Source organism: Carlito syrichta, unplaced genomic scaffold (assembly GCF_000164805.1).
Source record: "Carlito syrichta isolate Samal-C Ts95f unplaced genomic scaffold, Tarsius_syrichta-2.0.1 Scaffold303153, whole genome shotgun sequence".
In the NCBI taxonomy this organism is placed as follows: Eukaryota; Metazoa; Chordata; class Mammalia; order Primates; family Tarsiidae; genus Carlito; species Carlito syrichta.
The window spans coordinates 577,830-599,764 of record NW_007247249.1 but is presented as its reverse complement, the minus strand read 5'-3'; the positions used below and the strand labels follow the sequence as shown (position 1 = coordinate 599,764).

The 21,935-nt window shown below is 50.5% G+C and overlaps 1 protein-coding gene across 1 annotated transcript in view; it reads right to left on the bottom strand.

The window, feature by feature from the left end:
* Positions 1-495: 495 nt before the first annotated feature.
* The window catches only part of ADAMTS8 (ADAM metallopeptidase with thrombospondin type 1 motif 8), a 22,498-nt gene continuing 1,058 nt past the window's right edge, over positions 496-21,935 (bottom strand). Inside the window, exons 2-10 of the mRNA XM_008057885.2 lie at positions 21,470-21,931; positions 13,621-13,860; positions 12,314-12,449; positions 11,496-11,663; positions 10,338-10,639; positions 7,660-7,843; positions 4,473-4,645; positions 4,183-4,358; positions 496-1,693 (exon numbers count right to left, since the gene is read on the bottom strand). Coding sequence (XP_008056076.2) covers positions 1,123-1,693; positions 4,183-4,358; positions 4,473-4,645; positions 7,660-7,843; positions 10,338-10,639; positions 11,496-11,663; positions 12,314-12,449; positions 13,621-13,860; positions 21,470-21,931 — 2,412 coding nt within the window. The 3' untranslated portion in view covers positions 496-1,122. The remainder of the gene's footprint in view (positions 1,694-4,182; positions 4,359-4,472; positions 4,646-7,659; positions 7,844-10,337; positions 10,640-11,495; positions 11,664-12,313; positions 12,450-13,620; positions 13,861-21,469; positions 21,932-21,935) is intronic.

The following is a 21,935-nucleotide window of genomic DNA, read 5'->3' as shown; positions in this document are numbered from 1 at the left end:
AGCTAAAATACAATGAGACAGGCCTGCATTAAGAGCGATGTAGGGGGCGCTTCTAGAGTGGAATAGGCTATTCCTTCTCAAGAATAACAAGCCTAGAGGCACTGCATAACCACTGTGACCTCTGAGTTGGAAGTGTCCTCTAGCACAGGAATTTTCCAAGTGTGGTGTCCAGGGATTTTCCAAGCCCCCACATCACCGGGGAACTTGTTAGAAATGCAGATTCTCAGGCTACCCTCCGACCACTGACCAAAAACTCTGGGGGTAGGACCACACAGTCTGTGTTTTAACCAGCTCTCTGACACCCATTCAAGCTTAAGAAAACTGGCCTAGATCATGCAAACGAAAAGTCACTGGAATGAGCTAGACTCAGCAGACCTGTGAGACTCCAAGGCAGGCGAGAGGTTCAAGGTGAGCTGATTCAATCTAAGCCTCCGTCCTTGGGCTCTGGGCCCCTGCCCTTTCCAAAGAAATAATGAACCAGACCAGACCACTATGTTGGCATAAGATCACACTTTAGTTCAGAGACACATTTGCATAAATACTTGAAATAGGTCCACCCTGCAGGTGGCAGCCTGAGAACATGTGGCTCTCCACAAGCCTGCAACATGCAGCCCTTCAGGCGATGAATCTGAACACTGAAGACAGTCACGGTCATTTCTGAAGACAGCTCGGGGCGCAGCTATGGAGCTTGCTTTGACATTCACCATTGAGTTCCTGCCCCATACCTCTCTCATACTAATATTTTTCCCCTCTGAGGTAGATTATTTATCGGGGAACCAGATACAAAAGAAAATTTTTCTCCTTTAACCTTGCTAGTCCTTTGCAAACAGGCTGACTCTGAGTGTCCTGTTTAGGTCAATAGTGCACTTTTACCTTTTAGCCTATGCCCTCCACTTGAACCAGAGGAATGTCTAGTCCACTAGACAGTTGATGATGGGATCTCTTGTCCCATCTCCTCTCCTCCTCCCCCTTATGAATTCATGCAGTACCCGAGGGACTGTGGCAATGGGAGGACTGAGTATGCATGTCACCGTGATATGCAGGGTCACCACAGTGGGGACCCTTGTCTGCACCCCAGCACCCCACATCTAGGAGCACAAGACTGACCCCCACCCCACTGGATCACAGAGGGCATGGCTGGCTTCCACAGGGCTTGGCATCCTCAGGTTTCAGGGCCTTGTTGCAGGTGGCAGAGGTCTGGCCAGAGGGGTCCTTGCACTCAACAGTTCTTCGCTGCCAGCCAGCTCCGCAGGTGCTGGAGCACTCAGACCAGTCCCCCAGCACCCACTGTGAGAGGAGCAGCGGCTGGATGATGTTGGTGGTTGCTCTCTCTTTGCTGTTCTGTACACTGAAGTCCACGTCATTAGGAACAAAGAAGGTATATTTGACTTTTGCTTGGAAGGCCTCATCGGAGACCCTCAGGAGCTGCACAGTCAGAGGCTCCGGCAGGGGCCGGAAGCTCTGCAGTCGCTCCAGGGTAGCGATGGAGCCGCTGTACTTCAGGATGGTCCCCTTCACCAAGATGTCCTGCTCTATGGCAGAGATGGCCAGGTTGCCATTCAGCAGGTACTGCCCGTCGGCAGTCTTCAGTGCCAGATAGTTCCCATCATTCTGGACGCCTGGATGACTCCGCTGTTTCACGTCAATGTTAGTGGCACCAGCTGGGATGGTGACAATGTCATTGTAGCCACAACTATAATAGGAACAGAAAGATACCCTTAGACCATGGCTACCCAGTCCCAAAGTTCTAAATAACTGCCCCGAAGTTCTAAATAAATTAGCTGTTTAGGCAAACAGAAATATCTTTTTTTTTTTTTTTGAGTTGGAGTCTCACTCTGTCTTCCAGGCTGGAGTGCAGTGGCATGCTCATGACTACCACATCCTCTCCCTGTAGGGGTCAGGTGATCCTTCCACTCAGCCTTCCAAGTAGCTGGAACTACAGGCACCCGTCACCATGCCTGGCAAAGTTTTTGCTTTATTATAGAGAGGAAGTCTCACCAAGTTGTCCAGGATGGTCTCGAACACCTGGGCTCAGGCAATCCTCTCACTTCTGTCTCCCAAAGTGTTGGAATTTCAGGCATGGGCCACCATGCCTTGCTAGAAATGTCTTATATGTTGAGGTTTTTGAGGGTTTTTGCTTCATCTGGTAACTGTATTTCAAACGTTGGAGCTAAGGAGTTTAGATCTGTGGATCTTACCAGTAGCACAGAAAGGAGAGCCCAGAGAGGCTTGAAAAGATGCCTCAGTGCAGCTGATCCCGATCCTGGCACCTTTCAAATGAGAACTCAAATACTTCTAGTTCCTTTTACTGGTTCAAAACTTTGTTTGGCCACCTCCACACCCAGAAAAATCTGTTCTACACACCCATTCCAGAATCTGCACATGATGGAAATTTCACTCTACCTCTTTGAGTCAATCAACTCCTAGTATTTGGTTTGCATAGCCCCAGGGCAGGATCTGGGGTTGGGGTAGGAAGAAGTAAAACCTGCTTCTTTGGAGCCACCTTGTGGGTGTGCCAGACACCATGAACACTGTCTCCGGAGTGATAGGATGCAGTGCTGGGCTTTATGTGGGATGAAGAAAGCTGGTTTTTTGTTCTTTTGGGGGGACATGGGCTACTTAGGGGAGAAAGTTCAGAACAGTCTATTGGGTTTTTTACTATTCTTGCCGTATGCCCAGTTGGAGTTAGCTGCTTAGTCTAGGGCTATGAAAGTATTCACAGGTCTATCCGTCTCATGCCTAAGAGAAAGTGGCTAAGGAACCCAGTATCTAATAGCTCCTGTTTCTTTTCTCTAAATTCTTTGAGCTTAAATTTGAAGAGTCGCCGGGCTCGGTGGCTCGGCCTGTAATCCCACGCTTTGGGAGACTAAGGTGAGTGGATTGCCTGAGCCCGCAGGTTCGAGACCCACCTGGGCAACTTGGCGAGACCTCATCTCTACAATAAATCAAAAAATCAGCTGGGCATGGTGGTGCATGCCTGTAATTCCGGCTACTCAGAAGACTGAGGCAGAAGGATTGCCGGAGCCCAGCAAGTCGAGGCTGCAGTGGCTCACCAGTCTGGGCAACAGAGTGAGACTCCAACTCAAAAAAAAAAAAAAAAAAAAAAATTGAAGAGTCCTAAGTTGCCTGCTATAGGCTGGTTCTATTATCTGAGACTGGTGAGATGAGAGAGTTAGAGATAGAGATAGACACACACATACACAGATAGAGACAGACAGACAGACTGGGGGGGGCGGGGTGGCAAGCTTCACTGGGTAGAGTACTAGTAAGTGAACACTTTTCAAAAATGCTGAGGGACTGTGGGTGGGGGTAGTGAGAGGAGGGATGGATTCTCATGTGCCTCCAGTAGGACAGATACATGCACTAGACGTCAGAGTGGCAGAGTGTGGACAATATAAACACCTGACTTGCCCTTATTCTCCAGGAAATGCATGGAATGACAGGAAAAAAATCATCCAGAACTTAGGAAAACTGGATTCTCTTTCTGGCAGTCATTAGCTAATAATGTGACCTCAGGAGACTCACTTAATCTTTTTGTGTCTTAATTTATTCATCTGTAAAATAGAGAAAAATAGTATTGGCCTTGCCTACCTCATAGACTTATTTTACGAATCAAATGAGACCATGGAAGTGAAAGCTCTTTGGAAAATACTGTTTTATGAATGTGGGAATTAAGGTATGAGCAGTGTCTGGAGTTCTCAGATTCATGGAAGCTTTGAGGCTGCCGGGCCCTTGTTGTACCCCGGCTTCCCTGAAGATCCATCTGCAGAAAGGACAGTGCTCGCCAGGCTTAGGGTGAAGTGTCCTTCCCAAAACAGGCCTGGAGAGCTGTGTCTGGCAGAGGTTCAGGTTACTCAGCATGGCTCTCTTGCTGACTGACTCAGAGGCCAAACCTCCCTATCCATGCAGCCTCTGGCTCTCGTAAAAGTTAACGGCTGCCCTGTATTGTATCCTTTCTATGGACTTGACTCTGTGCCCAGCACTCCACACATCCCATCTCATGAAATCCTTATGATGACTCTGAGAGAGAGAAGAGAGAGAGAGATGATTGCTGACATTTAAGTAACTTGCTCAACCCACAGAGCTATTGTTAAGTAGCAGCCGTAATTCAAACTTGGACCTATGGGAGTTCAGAGCCCATTACCCTCTTCTACCCAGGCACACAACTCCCGGGAGATTCACCTTGAAAGGGTGAGGGAACCGGAGACCTTCCTGCATGAGTTGCCTTTGCCCCCACACACTCCACATTTGTCCAACTTCCTAGGCGAGTCCACCACATGGTCACAACCAGCCTTGACACACTGGCCACGGATGCAGATGGCCAGAGTCTCTGGCCCACACAGGGTACCGTCGATTACCTGCAGCAGGGAAAAGAAGGTAAGTGAGGGAGTGTCAAGCATAGGAGCAGCCTGCAGGTGGGGTGGGGACAGGTGACCTTCCTCCCCATCTCTGAGTCCCAGGGGGATTCTCACCTTGGCCTCGAACACTTTGAACTCACTCCTCCCTCGGGCCCGGCAGAACAACTTGCAGCGGTCCCGGGGGGACACCCCAGCATACTTGGGGACCCACTGCAGGAGATTCCCATCCATGTCAGTGTAATTGTAGGCATTGTACTTCTCACACTGCTGCTCCCTGAAGCTTTTCCCTAAAAGAGCAGGAAACAGTGCAGAGGTAACACATACTGAAGCAGGGAGGACTAGGTGGAAAAATGCCCGGATGCCTCTTGGTTTTGGACTCAACCCGAGGACACAGGTTTAGTGTCATCTGGGCCTGATATTCCTAGATATGTCCCAACGTACATGCATGTGTGACTCACTCAAAGGGGCAAGGAAAGGAGCCAATCAGCCTCATGCAGGTTTTCTGGGATATATATTCTTACAGATGAATAAATTTAGTTAGGAATAGGGAACAATTCAGTAAGCTTGCAAGGCACAGAATGACATGTGAAGCTACATTTTCAGGACTCTGCTGATTGGGCTCTGTTTTGACTTCCTCAGTGACACTGGACATGTGTCCAAAGACACCTCAATCTACATTTCTAGCTCTGATCTTGTCCCTGCACTCCACTTTCTGTAATTTATGGGTGTCTAAGGTGGAGCCCATTTGTGTATACTGTGATGCCCTCCAATGCAGCATGGCCAAGCTCCCCATGGTCCTTCCGTTAACTGTTTTGATTTTCATTTGGTGGTTCTACTCTGTTCAAGTTCAAGCTTGGTATTCTGGTCTCCTGAACATTTGAGCATCTGTATTCACTATTTCCAACCTGTCAGGAAGTCCTACACTATACCCAGGACCACTGTGATTTAAAATGCCGGCATCCCACTCTCACCATCACATACACAGGTCTTGTGGTTTCATGGGGGGCCTGGCACCCCGCCACCTACATATGCCTGCCTCCCCTCCTGCCCTGTTCATGCCACTTTCAGACCAATTCATCTGAAATAGGGTGTAGGGTTTCTCCCCCAATCCTGAAACTAAACCCTTTCTTGCCAATGCTCTCTACCCAAATTGTGCATCTCAATGGCTTGTGGAGACTTTCCTCACACAGATGCCACACTCCACACCTGAGATTCTGAGTCAGTACAGCTGAGAGGGTCTGGGCTGTGTTGGAAGAGCTTACAGGTGACCTGATAAGTAAGCTGGCACGGACAACCCCCAGATGCTGTTTCAACCTTCAAGGACTTTTGTGGTCTGGGCTTAACGTGCTGGCACATTCTGCTTGTCTCCACCTGATCAGTGAGGGCCCTTCTCACACCTTCCCTGATCTTGGCATATCCCCTCACACCTTACCACCATCTCCGTCCTCCCAGCCCTGCTCGGTCCTACCTCTCCTTGAAACTGCTCCTCACCCAGCTTTTCCTTTCTCTGAGCTCCCCGCCAACCTAGGATCTGTGCCTCATCAATTGAGACTTCATTACTGTGTGAGAAAGGATGTGGGTCTCTAAATGGACTGCAAACTCTTTGAGGACAGAGACTATATCTTTTACTTTTTTTTTTTTGAGTTGGAGTCTCACACTGTCGCCCAGACTGGAGTACAGTGGCCGCTCCCAGCCACCGCAGCCTTGACCTGCTGGGCTCCGGCGATCCTTCCACCTCAGCCTTCCAAGTAGCCGGAATTACAGGCATGCGCTACCATGCCCGGCTAATTTTTGATTTATTGTAGAGATGAGGTCTCGCCAAGTTGCCCAGGTGGGTCTCGAACCCGCGGGCTCAGGCAATCCACTCACCTCAGCCTCCCAAAGGCGTGGGATTACAGGCTGAGCCACCGAGCCTGGCTTATCTTGTACATTTTTAATGTCATTTTTTTTTTTTTTTTTTTTTAGTTGTAGTCTCACTCTGTTGTCCAGACTGGAGTGCAGTGGCCACTCCAGCCTCGACCACCGCAGCCTCGACCTGCTGGGCTCCGGCGATCCTTCCGCCTCAGCCTTCCAAGTAGCTGGAACTACAGGCATGCGCTACCACGCCCGGCTGATTTTTTGATTTATTGTAGAGATGAGGTCTTGCCAAGTTGCCCAGGCAGTCTCGAACCCGCAGGCTCAGGCAATTCACTCACCTCAGCCTCCCAAAGGCACGGGATCACAGGTTGAGCCACCGAGCCCGGCTTTTAATGTCATTTATAACATCTGTTTTAGTTCTAGACACACAAGTGGTATTAGAAAAATACTTGATTGTAATGGCTGATATTGGTGCATCAGAAATCATGACGCCACCTCTTGTCCATGCCTACCTTGTACCATACATTCATTCCCGCCCTCCCCCTTTCCCAGGAACTTGTCACCCTGTATGCCAGGCAAACACAATTCCACGGCAAAGTTTCTAGAGCCTCAAGCCATTGCAGATCCTTCTCATGTTGCAAAACTGCAAAGCCTACAGATTCCCCTATTAGACATCAGCCCCATGCCAGTGTGTCTTTGCACTTTGTTGAATCTCTCTTAAAGCTCTGCTTGTCGTTTTGTGCCTGCCAATATTTCCTGGAGCCACATAAAGGCTAGTTGGATGGGCTGGTGGGGAAAAAAACTTCTAATAATTCCCTCTGACAAGTTTGCTGCTGCCCCTTACCACCTCTAAGTTAATGTGTGTGCTTTCTAGCAGGTACTAGGGGATAGGAACATGCCAAGGGGAGGGAGAGGTAGTGTTACTTCCTGAGAAGGTTCTGTCAGGCAGTTGCCATGGCCCCAAGGGAAGATGGGCAACTCTTCTCAGAAGGAATGTGCACAGGAATCAGATTCAGAAATCCTCTCTCTGCCCTGGGCTGAATGTTGGCTGGAAAAACTGTGGAGGTTTGGCTCTGACACTTGCTTTGGAAAACGCTTCCATTCTGCACACAGATGAGGGTTCAGATGCCTCCAGAAGGATTATTATCCTAGATACTAGCCCCTCTGCAAAGGCCCCTTCTCTATAAGTGGTTGAAAGTGACATCCTCAGTCTCCACAACTTGGAAGAATAGGGCAATTTCTCCCCTTGATTCTGTCAGGCTCTCCCAACACAACGAGAGCTGTCCTGGGTCCCCAGGGGCTGCTCCCAAGCTTGGGGCCTTTCAGAGTCCACTTAAGTCTGGGCCACAGGCAAAACTCTGCATCCTGAGACCCACCCTACTCCTCTTCTGTCACAGCAAGGACAGCAGCTGCTCTGGCAGATGTGGCCCTAAGTGGTGATTACCGTCAGCAGGGCATTCCTCTGTGTGACATGACTGGTACTTGGCTCTCTGACCCAGGCAGTATCTTCCTCCATTCTGAGGCTCAGGGTCCTTGCACTCACGGTGTGAGAACTGCACTCCTCCTCCGCAGGTCCGAGAACATTCTCCCCAGGGTCCCCATGGGGCCCAGCCTCCATCTACCACGGCCTGCAACATATAACACCACACTGAATCAGGAGCAAAGGCGGGGAGGCCTCAGGTTTGTGTACAAGCAGGTGGCCACAGCCCTGGCATCCTCATCTAGTATTCTCATCTTAGTGCGTGGAGTTGTGTAAACTTCCTTCATCACTTGCTTCCTGATTGTGTGGGCTGTTTGGTTATAGGCTTTGTGAACACAGAGATGGTGCCAGACTTGCTCACTGCTGATTCCTCAGTGTCTAAAACAGTGCCTTGCCCTTCCTAAGGTGCTCAGTGGAATATCTGCTGAATAACCGAACCCCTTTTATGGGAATAAGGTTGCATCTAATGCAGTGGTTCTTCACTGGGGCTAAATCTGTCCTCCAGGGGACATTTGGCAATGTCTGGAGATATCCTGGTTGTCACAACTGGGGAGGGTATATGCTACTGGGAGCTAGTAGGTGGAGACCAGGGATGCCTCTAAGCACCCAGCAATGCACAGGTCCCACACTAAAGATTTATTCAGCTCCAAATGCCCCTAGTGCCAAGGTAGAGAAACACTAGTCTACAGGAATAATCACTGGGAACTGACATATGAGAACAAGCATTGCCCTGGGTAGGTTCATAGAGTATTCAAAATGAAAATAATTTTTAAAAGTATAAAAATGATACTTGCTCATATAAAAAATAAAAATGCAGGAAAAGTATAAAAGAGGAAGTATCACTTAAAAACACCACTACCGCCGGGCTCGGTGGCTCAGCCTGTAATTCCACGCTTTTGGAAGGCTGAGGTGAGTGGATTGCCTGAGCCCGCGGGTTCGAGACCCGCCTAGGCAGCGAGACCTCATCTCTACAATAAATCAAAAAATCAGCTGGGCATGGTAGCGCATGCCTGTAATTCCGGCTACTTGGAAGGCTGAGGCGGAAGGATCGCTGGAGCCCAGCAGGTCGAGGCTGCGGTGGCTGGGAGCGGCCACTGCACTCCAGTCTGGGCGACAGAGTGAGACTCCAACTCAAAAAAAAAAAAAAAACACCACTACCAAGATAAACCCGCTGACTTGGTTTTCACAATATCCTTTCATCCCTTTGCTCTGAAAATTATGGGGCTTTTACTTTCAAAGATACGATTTTGTTATATAGAGTATAATATGCCTTTTCTCTTTAAAAATAGAGGACAAACATCATCCCATGGTCATTTCATGCCAGCCTCTCCTTGCATTGAGCGTGGCTCTGCTTCTGGGGAGGGTAGAAAGCCCTTCTCCCTCTATAACAGGTGACAAGAATGAACAGGGAGAATGGGAGGTGGCTGAAGACGAACCCATGAATACTGCACCGGCTTAGACTTAGGACAGGAGTGAGTGGCTTACTTGGCCCAAGCAGGCTCCCGAGGCTCAGCATAAAAGACATGCACTGAGGACAGCCCCCTGGAGAGTGCCTGAGCCACCCTGGCGATCAGTGCTGGTCTGGGACCAGGCCGCGAAACTCAGCGGATGCTGTTTCATAGTGATGGCTCCGTGACTCACAGTCAGAGAAATATGATCAGCTTTGAATTTGCATGTATTAAGAGCAGGGCAAAGACGTGAATCATTTAAAAACCCTCACTAGCATGAGAGGGTTTTTCCTGCAAGTTTACTCTCTCCTGGGCCAAATATTCTCTCCTTAGTCAGAGGCAGCTCTGATTCCATCTTCCTTCTGCCTCTTTGATATGGAATTCCCATAATGACTCTCATTCCCCTGACCTCTAATTTTGAATTTGGCTAGAACATGGGTAGGCTACGAATACTTTTCATTCAATTTTCTTTTTTTTAAGAGATGAGTTTTCACTCTGTCACCCAGGCTGGAGTGCAGGGGGTGTAATCACAGCTCACTGCAGCCTTGAACTCCTGGGTTCATGTGATTCTCTTGCTTCAGCCTCCTGGACTCCTGGGACTCCAGGCATGTGCCACCATGCCCGGCTAATTTTCTTTTTCTTTTTCTTTTTGTAGAGACAGAGTCTTACTACGTTGCCCAGTCTGGTCTCGAACTCCTGGCGTCAAGTGACCCTCCTGCCTTGGCCTCCCAAAGTGTTGGGATTACAAGTGTGAGCCACCTCGCCCAACTCTCACTCAGTTCTTGATGAAATGCTCCTATTCCACATTGTTCCCTCTGTTTATAATGGAATTCATAATGGCTCCTGTCTCCTGAGTGCCTACCTTCTTGGCTTCACATCAATCTGTACCAGCCCTGAAGTCAGTCCCAAAGCAGTCCCAAGGGGGACTCTCCTAAGCCTAAAGAACTGGCAATGTCATTCCACTGACTGTGAGTACAGCCTCCAAAGATTCCTCCCTGTGTGGATAAATATGCTTTGGTTTGTTTGTTAAAAGATGAGTGATTTTAATTAGAAGTCCTAAGTTGCAGCCTGGTCCACAGTCTTTCAAGTGTGGTTTTTTCCCCTTGAGAACAACCCTCAGTGCCTCTTCCCCACTCCATCTCCTCTCCTTTTCCCCTTCTCCTCAATCCTGACAGGGACTGGAACATCCCTCACCTTGGGCCTCTCCACTTCCTCCTCAGGCAGACAGCTGCCTTCTAAGCAGAGGTGCCCTGGTCCACAGGGCGTGCCGTCAGCCCAGGGCAGGCTGTCATTCTTCGTGTGGCAGAGGGACTCGGCCCCCTCGGTGTGGCACCAGAGCTGGGTGCAGATGTCCTGTGCAGAGGTGTTGGGGCAGTGGCGGAAACCCAGCCCAAAGATCTGTTTACACTGTTGGTCCAGCTCATAGAGGGCCTTGCGGCCTGGAAGGTCTGTGGGGAGAGGCAGGGCCGCGGTGGGGGCGTCTAGGAGACAGTCTCCTGAGAAATGGAGGAAGCAGAGGCATCAGAACAAGGGCAGCTCTCCACAGAGCAAGAAAGTCTAGTCACTATGGCTTCCTTGACCTCCATCTAAAAACTGTCACCACTCAGTCTATGTAGAGATTATCTAATTTTTGACTATGAGCTGCAAAGGGCTTTTCAGGACTGACTCCTTTCCCGTCCAGAATGTCTAGGATGCACTGCCCCTGACAGCGTGTACCCAGTGAATGCCAGCTAACGTTAATAGTAATCCACATTACAATATCACTGGGATATAAATGTGCCCTTCAAAACCATGGCATGCAAATAAAGCCCAAGTACTGCTATTTGGATAATCTGTTATTTTTGCATCATATGTGCCCCAGCCTCCTTCAATGGGAAGATCTAGAAGACAGTGTTTCACTCCCTTACTCAACAATTCCAACCATTTTAACCAGGCCCTCCTCCCGCTTCTTGCTCTCATAGGATGTGTTTGTCACCTTTCTGCTATTTCGGAGCTACTGTAGGATACGCTCTCCTCTATACTACATTCTTCAATTCCTTCAAGCACTGTTCAAACCCACCTCCTTCAGACAAGCTTCTTAGACTAAGTTCACTTGCTCTGTGACTAACTGATCTAAGTTAGCCTAGAACTCGGGCTGCCAGAAGATGGGGCCAGGAAGAGCAGACACTGGGGATGGTTTGAATGCCCCAGCAAGGGAGACTGGGACAGGTCTCTGGAGTCTCTCCTCACCCTCATTGTCTGAGGGCTCTGTGAGAAAGCATAGTTTGAAGGAGCCCCTGCATCAGTAGCCGTTGAAGGAGGCCCGTGGGCAGCTAGACAGGGACAAGCAGAGAGACGCCGAGCGGTGCCTACCGTGCCCGCCATCCAGGAGCTCTGTGAGGTACATGGCACTGCAGGGGGACCAGGGCAGCGTCTTGTTTAGGTGGACGAAGAGTGGCGCCATCATGTGGTGCTTGCCCATGGGCCCGAAGAGCCGTGTGCAGGGCTTGGAGTCGTCATGGGGCATGCTGAGGACGTGCCCTAGTAGGAAGAGAGGCTATGGTCTACTCTGCCCTGTCCTGCCTGAGGACACACCAGCTGGCCCAGTTGTAGGGATGAGGGACCAGGCGCTGTGGACAGGGGAGGTGTCTATAGTGCTGACAAGTCACCAGCACCACAGGGGAATGACCACCCCTTTACTCTTGAAGTATTTTTGTTTTGGGCTCCTCTTAGGGCTTTTCTCCTCCAGGAAGTTTTCTGAGAGGACTGAGGAACACTGGTACCCCTTTACTTTCCACCTCAGCTTGTCCTAAATTCAGATTCACCTTTCTGTTTGCTCTCCTACGTGACACTCTCTACAATTCATCTTCCCTCAGACAGATCCTTACTGGTTGGCCTGTGTACCTGTGTATTGCATCACGACTCTACCTGAGCATTGGCTTCATGTCTTGGCATTCTCCAGGTGACCTTTGAAGATGGTCTTGGACACTGTTTTAGTATTTTGGCTTTATGCTCAGGGTGGGAGTGGAGTTAAGTACAATACTATCAAGCACAGTATCTATTTATATATAATTGCTCTGTCAAAATCATTGCTAAGGGTGAGGGTCACATATTCCTTAGGATCTGGACTGCCTTGGATCTGGAAGGGGCAAGTCTTTCTGATGTGGCGAAGTTGGCTCTGCAAATCTCACCTAGTTCATGGGCTAGAGTGTGGGCTGCCTGGAGCCCCTCATCCTCGATCACGGAGCAGCTCTTGTTGGGGTCGCAGATGGTGCCGATGTCCGCCACACCCAGGGTGTCACACAGCCCCTCCTGCCCACAGAAGTTCTGCTCAGTGGAGAGAGTGAGAGAGAGCACATCAGTATGTACGTGTGGGCAGGCAGAAGGCCATGGGGTCGGGGGGTGGGTGTCAGTGCACACGTGGCAGCGCCCCACTGAGCATCCTGTGAAACACTCGCCTGTTGGCCTGTGCACCACCTGCGTTTTTTTGAGCTTTTCTCAGGAGGGGAAGCAACAGGAAGGCTTGATGTGATTGGATATCTGACCTAGTGGTCTCGCTCTACTGGGTTTTTCCACGTTGATGGTTAAGCCAGTTCACCCATCTTCAGTCTTTCTAACTTGGAGAGTGACCCGTGAAATTTACTTTTGTTAAAAAACATCAACACAACAACAAAAACCACAGAAGCTTTCAAGATGGATTTCTAAGTGATACAGAACAGAAAATCTCCCTGTCTCTACACAGGTGACTCATGTAAGAGAGCCTGTTCCTCATCCTAGGCTGGCAGCATCCTAGGGCTGGCCAGACTTCAAAGGCTTGTTTTAGGAGGCAGAACATCACAGTGGTTCAGAGCATGGCCCTATAGCAGGACCGCCTGGGCTTGACTGTGCGCGATGCCAATGTGTGGCAAAGAGTAGTGTGGCCTCGCCTCGCTGCACCTCGGTCTCCTAACAGGTAGAAGAAGATAACACCAGTACTTGCCTTGTGGGCCCGTCGTGACACTGACAGAGTGGACAGGACCTGTCACACATCATCACACTCTTTTGCCTTCAGGAAGCTGTCCATTTAAATCACGTCAGATAGGTGGGCAGCTCTCCTGCTGTGGGGAAATCTCGAGGGGATCCCTGACTACCTGCCTGTTGGGAGCCGACCTTGGAGGTCCACCTGATTGACACAGCCACTAAAGATTGGACTTTCTGAATTCCAGCCCCAGATCTCTCCCTGGCAGTCTGAGCCCATTTCTTCTTGTTATGTATGACCTCAGCAGACAGCTGGTCACAAACTTTTGGAAAAGAGCCCTTACAGATTCTTCTCCTTCCCTTGCAAATACCTCACACTTGTCCTCATGACCTCCTCATCATTCCGCGCATGAGACTTCTGGTGTCCAGCTGGGGCCAGCAGGGAGACATTTCCCATGTTTGGGCAGGCCTAGTGGCCCTCCCTTTGATCCGCCCATCCCGTCTCCCTTCCTCCCCAGGGCTTCTGGAGCCGGGTGCAGACCTGTCTGGTGAGCAGGATGGCCGTGTCGTAGTGCTCTGGGTGGCGGTCGCTGGGCTGGTTGAAGCGCCGCTGCCAGTTGCAGAAGTTGCGCAGTGTAAGTCCTCCATTGTCAGACACCTCGGGGCCCCACTTTTCCTCTTCTACTATCAGCACTTTTACTACCATCAGGTTGATGGCGTTCTTGATGCTGGGGTGCTTATAGATCCGGGCTGCCACAGACATCAGTGTCAGGATGTGGTTCTGTCAGGACGGAGGAAGGCAAAGGGTTAAATCTTCCACCTTGGCCTGCCCACTGCCCCCTCCTCTTGTTAGGGGGCATTTACTGTGTGCCGGGCTCTGGGGTAAGCATCTGACATACAGCATCTTGCCAAAGACTCCCAAAACCCTTGAGGCCCGTGCCTTATTTCCCTTCATTTTACATCTAAGCAAACCAAGGCTCAGTAACTGGTCCAAGATCAAAAAGCTAATGTATGTGCAGCTGCATTTGAACCTAGACCTGCCTGGCTTCAAAGTTTGTGCATTTAACATCCAGACCAGCTTCACGTGATTATCTAAATGCAAAATAATTAAAATTCAATAAAATTAAAATTATGATGTGGCACAAGCTACATTTCAAGTGTGTGAGTAGCCATATATGGCTCATGGCTACTGTATTGGAGGGTGCAGAGAGAAAGTTCTGTTGGACTGCACAGCTTAATCTTGACACCAACTGTCTCCCTGCCAACCACCCCCACCTTTGCCTGGCCTCAGCCCAGAAGCAATTATTTGAGTGTTCAAGGTTAGTAGAATTTCCCTCTAAGAATCCAGCCGAGCATTTTCCTGATACCTGTTGGGGTGACTTCTACTCTGCAGGGTGGGAATTGTTCATCCTAAAAACTTTGCTCTAATAATCACTCCTAACAACAGCTAGCTACTCTGTGATAGTCACAGTCCACACTTGACACACATCAGCTCATTCTATTCTCATAATAACTCTGTGAAGTAGGTATTGAAATCCCCTTTTCACAAATGAGGAAGTCGAAGGTCACACAGCTAAGAAAGCCAGGATGCCAGCCCAGGTGTGTCTGTCTCTCAAGTAGACACTCTTCTTATTAAGATTCCTGGGGCTTGGCTTCTGGTTTCTGTCTAGATAGCTCCGAAGTTTCATTGCCTTCTGCCTGGGGTGTGAGTGGATCCACTGGGCCTAATGAGGCCCACATTAGGATCCTTGCCCACCCTGGCCAGCTGAAAGAGCCGACATCACTGCTTTGGCCTCTATCCTGTCCTTGGGCTGCCAATGGCTCCCCTGCTGGATTCCGAGGTTTTGAGAGGATGCCAGAAGGGAACTCGTTCTCCTGCCTCAGGGACCTCTTGAAGTGGCACTCTTGGATTATTCTGCAGGAGAGAAAAAGGGTAGAGGCAGGCATACTTTGAGCCCATAGTGTGGCCAGCTGAGCTGCCACTTGCTTGGGCTGTGTCTCTGATCCCTAGAGCACCACCTCTTGGGAGCCTGTCTTTGTCTTCTCCTGTGGTCTGGAAGGTGGGAGTGGAAGGAAGGGAGTGGAAAGGCGAGAGAGGGGCATTCCATCGGGTGAGGCCATGTGTGGGAGTTCCAGATGAATCCTTTCATTTGTGAATGGGATCTGTCTGTTCACCTCACAGGCAACGAGCCAGCTATTTTGCTAGCCCTACAAACAGGGGTTGGCAGGTTACTTAGCGTGTCAAGCACTCCAGCTATGTTTAGGCTGATGTAAACATCTTATCAGCAAAGCTGAAACTTGGCACTTGCTCCTGAGGTTGGATTCCGGAGGGACAAAAGCAATCACATTATTATGCAACTGGGGGTGAGTGCTGAGGAATGGTAGCTTGCGGAGGCTAATTCCTGGCCAGGCCATTGCTGCTTCCAGGAAGCAGAAAGTCTCCTAGTCTCTCTAGGAAGGACCAGGGTCTGATCAGTCAGGCACCAACCCCTGGAATTTCTTCCCAGGTGACCTGCAACTGTCCTCACAAGATTTCTTCCCATTTATTCTTGATTTTATGTGCTGAAAACTGGGGAAGATGAGGTCTTACAAAGAAGGTGTGAAGCCAAGGTGTACTAGCTGGGTCCAAGGCAGCACAAGGAGCTGAAGACTTGAAATTTGGGCCTGGTCTGTGTGCCCAAGCTGAGCAAATCAGACTGAGGCTCAATGAGAGACAATGCAGTGGCCGCGTCTCCAGTGAAGACCACAGGAAAGTGAGAGTAAACCGCTGAATGAAGATTGGGGTGAGACCGCACAGGAACTTTCCAGCACTAGGTTTCCAGGGAGTCTCCTCCTTCGTAGCTCTGGGAGCTCCTGTTACCATCTTCTCTAGATGCTGCATAGCTGTCAGGTGGTGCTAGCTTGAGAACCCCTTTGCTTCAAGGTGGTGGGCTGGACTTTAGGGTATCTGAAGTTCCTTCTGATGCTATGCTCAGAAGATAATTTTCATTTCAAGAAGATTCCATCATCCAGTGTTCCTTTCAAAATCTCAAATTCTGGTCCCACTGAGCTTTTGAAGACACAAGGCTGCCATTTCCACCATCTTCCCCTCGCAGTTAGCTCTTCCGAGCAACCATGTCAGGAATGCCTTACATTTGCAGCACACCTCACCGTTCCCCAGGGGAAGGATCACTGAGCCTGGGTATGGCAGGTGACCTCAGGTATGTGAGTCTCTGATTCTTTACCAATCTCCTGGGCCCAAAGGGCAGGTCTAGTTTACAACCCCACAGGGAGCAGTTCCAGAGCCAGTCAAGGAAAAAGCCAGATGGCTTGCTCCACCGCCTGATGTCTATTTATACCACCCTGCTCACCATGCAAGTGCAGACCATTGAAAAGAATGTGAATGCAATCCTACTCCTGCAGAATGGAGGCCCAGTGTGACAGGCAACCTCTAAAACCATGTCAGGGAGGTGGGAGTCTATGATCAGTCTGGCTAGGGGTGGCCAAACAATTCTGCTCTTGAATGAGCTGGAGATTCCACACTCTTAACTCTTGTTAGAGAAAGGCAGCATTTTTAGTGAGCCTTCATCCCAGGACCTGGAATAGAGGACACCTGGCCAGCTAGCTGGGACATGGTTCTCTGATTCTTTGAGATACAAACAGATTCAACCCTCAGAGCTCCCAGGGCAGCCAACTTTGGTGGGAGTCTAGGGAAGGCTAGACCAGGCCAAGTGCATTTCCAGTGGCTCCTTCTCCTGTCCAGAAGGTCATCTGTTCTACTTTGCTCACTTGCTCTTCACCCTGCAGGTCCTCCTGCTTTCCTTGCAGCATGTGGGGGGCAGGCCAGCAGAAGGGTGGCCACAGGGAAACTCCCCAACCTCTGCACCTGGCACATTCCTCTTTCTTCTTGGCATCTCTCTAGGGCCTGAGACTTGAGCTGATGAGGAGAGGAAGGGAGAAGTAGAGGAAGAGGAAAGACGCGAGAGAAGAAAAAAAGAGACCTGAATGGATATCGTTCCTCTTTCTGTGTTCTCCAAACAGCAAAGGGTGATGCCACCGCTTCAAAGCACACACTTATGCAGAGCTACAAGTCAACCTTAAATACTCTGCGCCAGGGCAAGCTGAAAAAGAAGTCCTCTCTGCCAGCAAAGCTGAACCAGCAGTGGCCAGCACTCCGATGGCAGGTGGCCATCCTATCCTCCCCACTCTGACAAATGGTTTCCATCATCAAAGGCAACTGTCATAATAGCTATGCCTTGCTGAGCACCTACTATGTACCAGGCAAAAGGTCAGGCACTTTCCATATCTTCAAGATAGTGCTAGAACTTTGGTATAACTGCTTCTACCTGAAGGAATTGAGGTACAATTGAGAAATAGGTAACTTGCTCGAGGACAGTTATTTTTATTTCGCTCTGAGTCTCCACACTGAGTACCACCCATCTTTGCTGCTGTAAGAGAAACTACAGACTTGCCAAAGCAAACCCAGAACAAGCCAGCAAGCCAGCAAGCCGGCCTGTCATTGTCTGTGCATACCCCACCTCTGGAGAAAGGGAAGGTGGTGACCTTTGGTTCCTGAGACATTTTCTTTGGGAAATACTCCATATCTTTGACCATTCTGACGCTCAGACACAGAGATGGAGGAGACTCATTCTTTTGCCAGTGGGAAGAACATAATTCATACACATATAACACTTGTCTTCTTCCCATAAAGATGGGGGTAACTACAGAGCTGGCAGATATGCATCTGTTATTCAAACTAGGACTCTCTTGAGAGTGAAAGATGGTACTATTAAGGATGCCAGAAGAGGCACAAGCAGGGAGGGTGTGGGCAAGCTACACTATACAGTCACTGGAGCATTTAGTATCTTGTGGGAGACCTCCCCAGAGGACATAGGCAAGGGGGAGTTGAGATGGTTAAAATCAACCCCTAAAATCAGATCTCCTGGGAATGCTCTGGTCTGCCTTGGGAATGATGAACAGCATTCCTAGGACCCTCTCTGCTAAGAAGATAATTCAGAAACTCTGCTTGCTGCTGAAATGCTTGCAGGGCAGACTCCCCAGACCAAGGGTGGGCAGTCGTCAGGCTGCCACTTACTCTGTCCTGCTCCAGGTTCATCCGAGGGACAATTAGTGGCTGGATGTAGACAGAGTTAATGCACTTTTCCCAGGTGGTCCCTCCTTTCAAAAAGCCCCCTGTGTCTGAGCTCCTTAACTCTGAAACCAGATAAGAAGGTGCGAGGCAGAGGCCCCTTTTGTCAAGGGATTAAGTGAACTCAATTGTACAGTTCTGGAAAACTTCATTGTTGCTGAGCAGTGAGACCAGCCTCGGCAACGGCTAATTCTTGCTTTCAACATTGAAGGTGATTTCTTCTCAGGATAGGGCCTCACAGTTGGGCTGGAAATCTTTGGACTGCTGGATTTAAGGACCCACCCCCACAACATAGACAAGTGTCAGAAGGTAAACAGAGTCACAGACCCTTGTCCTGAGGAAGAGACAGCACTGTCACTTACTAGTTGTGCAACCTTGAGGAAGTCACACGTCCTTTGTGAGCTGCCCTTTCTTTCTCTGCCCCATCACAGGTGTCTCTACTAAGATGGCGACGACAAAAGCACTCTGTAAATTGAACATGCTCAGAGAGTGGCTGAACCTTCCAGAAGACTGGCTCATCAAGAAGCAACCCCACAGATGCTTAGACTAGACTTGATTACCATTCGGGTATCTTCCTTCACTGATGGGGAAATTAAGCCCTGGAGAGGGTGAAGCCTCTTTTCATCTTTATCACACATCCCCAATTATTAAGATACCCCAACGTGCTTCCATCTGTGTGATGAGATCTCCAGGACCTCATTCAAGACTGGCTTCTATTTGGGGGAAGTGGGTCTGGGCAGGCAAGGGCTTGGGGGACCAGGACTAGATTTTCACTCTTTTCTCTGCTGAGCTCATGGACCTGTCTTAGGAAGCCCAGGTAGTTGAACTAAGTTCAAGCCTGTCCTTCAGCATTTCTACGGCTGGTCAGCTCATCAGAGCAGACAGGCCAGTGGGAGGTCACAGAAACAGCTGTGCTCAGCCTTTCTCCCACCCCAGCATGGTGGCAGCAGGTGGGCCTGGACACAATGAGCCAAGGTGGGAGTGACAGGGCTGATCCAGAGAGGGAAGAGTTTTCTTTAAGGTGTTCGACCTAGAAGTGGACCCCCTGCCTGCTCTGCTATGCTCTCCTGATCCAAGTTGGCTGGCTGGGTGTGGAGGTACCTGTGTGGCTGTGAATGACTCAGAGATGTGTGTATGTGGAGGGGGAGGGTGTGGAGTAAGCATGAGGCAAGTCATCTGTCCAGTCAAGGAGTCTCATGAGAGTGGAAATGCCCTGGTCTGCAACAGCAGACCCGGATCTTAAGCGGAAAAAAGCAAAACTTGGTGCAAAACCCAGTCCAGCCTCCTGCTTCAGAATGGCACCAAAGCATGTCTGCCTCTGAATGGGTGATGTTTGAGAGCCAAGTATGTCCTTGAGGCAAATACTCAATATCTCCAGTCTCCAGGTGGTGAGCTGCGAGCACAACAAAAGGAAGGTACTAGGGAGGACATTTTGGCTCTGAAGGATGAAAAACTGACTTTTTTTTTCAACCCTGTGCTCCTGTTGGCTTTCCTATGCTTTGGTTCTCAGGCTGATGTCAGAAATTGGTCAACTTGAGGGAGAGGGGGCGCAGCATCCCCTCTCTGGATTCCCAATGAATGTATCTCAGCTTCTTTCTGGTGCAGCCCCCTAGGAGCCAGGTGTGAGGGTCCTGATGAGATGGGAGAAATCCCCTCTTCAGCCCTCTCCTGCCACCCCCTCTCAAATACTTGCTTGAAGGAGTCAGATGAGAGGGCTGGTGCTCTGCCCACTCTCAGGATAGACAGCGAGACCGATATTAAATCACCAATGACCAAAAGCTCATGGGGTGGACTGCCTTGCTGACTCGGAACTTCTTTGCTGTGCTCTGGGAGAAGTGAATACCATGAGAGCAGGCACGCAGGGGAGCCTGCCCCGGTGTAACCCACCCCTGCAGTAGCCAGAGGAGTAGCCATGTGGGCCTCTCACCCACAGTGTTTCCATCCTATCCGTTTCTCACTGGATGTTTCCCACCCCTGCCTTTCCCAGTGATAGTAGGGTGGGAAGAATCAGGTGAGAAATAGGCGGCCAACTGCCTTGTCTGGAATCTTCTGCCCAGGTGATGCCAATGTCCTTGGTGTCCCCAACAGTTGGGCACAGGCTGAAGCTAGAATAGAGTTCCTGGCCAAGGATGCCATCGCTGCAAAAGTGTTAACTGAGCTGTGGCAGTGTCAGGATCTCCGTTTCAGGGAACGGCGACCTCTGGGCAGGTCAGTTCTCTCCCTGGCAATGTCTGGTTCTGTGCTCCCTAGGGGTAAAGTGCAACTCTGGCCTGGGACCCTTACCTCTTTTCCTCCTGGGAAGCCTTTCCCCTGGTCTTCTGGGGAGGTCTTGAGGCTTGGGGTAATACAGACACCTTTTGCTAAGTCAGCACCATTTTTTGCATCTAGTTAGGAATGACCGGGTTCACCGGCCATCTCCTGGGCTCCGTTTTTCTGCCTCAGCTCAGTTGAGAGCAGTGTCTGGATTGAGGGCAGCTGGTGGACCAAGTACGGTTCCATCGCTACCAGAGACAGTAACAGAAAGAGTTCATCCCCAGCCCTTACTTACTTCCCTCCCTTTTCTGCGGAAGCTTCAGTTTCCCAGGCTGAGCCCCCAGGCAGAAATTCTATTCCCCTCCCTTCTTGTGCTGGATGCTGGCACTGCCAAGTTCTGCCGGGGCCGACTGCCAGGCTGGCAAGGTAGTCCATGCCCCTTGATCAGAACCAGCTGGGCTCACAGAAGTTGGGCAGCCCCTTTGCAGGTTCAGTTCCTTCCAAACAATGTCTTTTACTTACAGTGACCTCAGTTCTGTGCCCTCAAGGACCAGACAGCTACCTCTTTCCATCCCATCTGCCCTTCACGGGAGCCTCTCAGCTCTGGAGAAAATGGAGGGCTAGGAAATGGGGGTAGGGTAAGTGCTCTTCCTAAATGCTCAGTTTTCGAGTCTGCTGGGAGAGGCAGGTACCTGGGGGATGCCTTCAGTCGGCCACGTGCTGGAGAAGTTTCAGTATGAGAGGGAAGGGCTCGGCATCGCTACTCTAAAAGAGCACGGGGCTGGGGGAGTAGAAAGCCAGGGTGGCAGAAACTAAGAAAAGAGTTACTGCTCTTTTTCAGAAAGGAGAGACTCTTGTTGGGGGTCGGTCTTGGGAGGCGGAGCAACAGCGTTTTTGTTTGCTTGCTTTTTGTTTTTTTATCAGAGGGATTGGACAGGGAAGAATTTCCAGATGCTGAGAAGGTCTGGGGCCCCCAGGCAAGGCAGCTGGGGAAGGCTCTCAGTCCTACCTGCAGGTCGGCCCCGTAGAAGGCGGCCATGGACGCATCGGCCACCAGCAGCGTTTCCACGAAGCGAGCCTCAGACACAAACCGTCTGGTCCTACTCGTGGCCCCCAGGGGTGGTGGCAGCTCGCTAGCGCCTTCTGCCTCTTCTGCGCCCTCCTCCTCTTCGCTCTCCTCCTCCGGCTCATCGTCGTCTCCCCTCTGCCGCCTCTGACCCTCTCCCGTGTCCACCTCCCACCGGGGTCCTCGAGGGAGGGGGCGCGCCCCGGGGCCCCAGCGCTGCAGGCGGTGCGGTTGATCCAGCGAGCCGCCGGCGCCCTGTGGCTGGATGGTGAACTCCTCGCCGTCCAGCAGGAAGGAGCCGCTCAGCCCGCGGCACAGGCTGACCGCTGCCAGCGACTCGGGCTCCCCATTCACGGTGCCGGAGAAGAAGCAGCCGCGCAGCCCCCGCTCGCCCCCGGCCGCCCGGCCG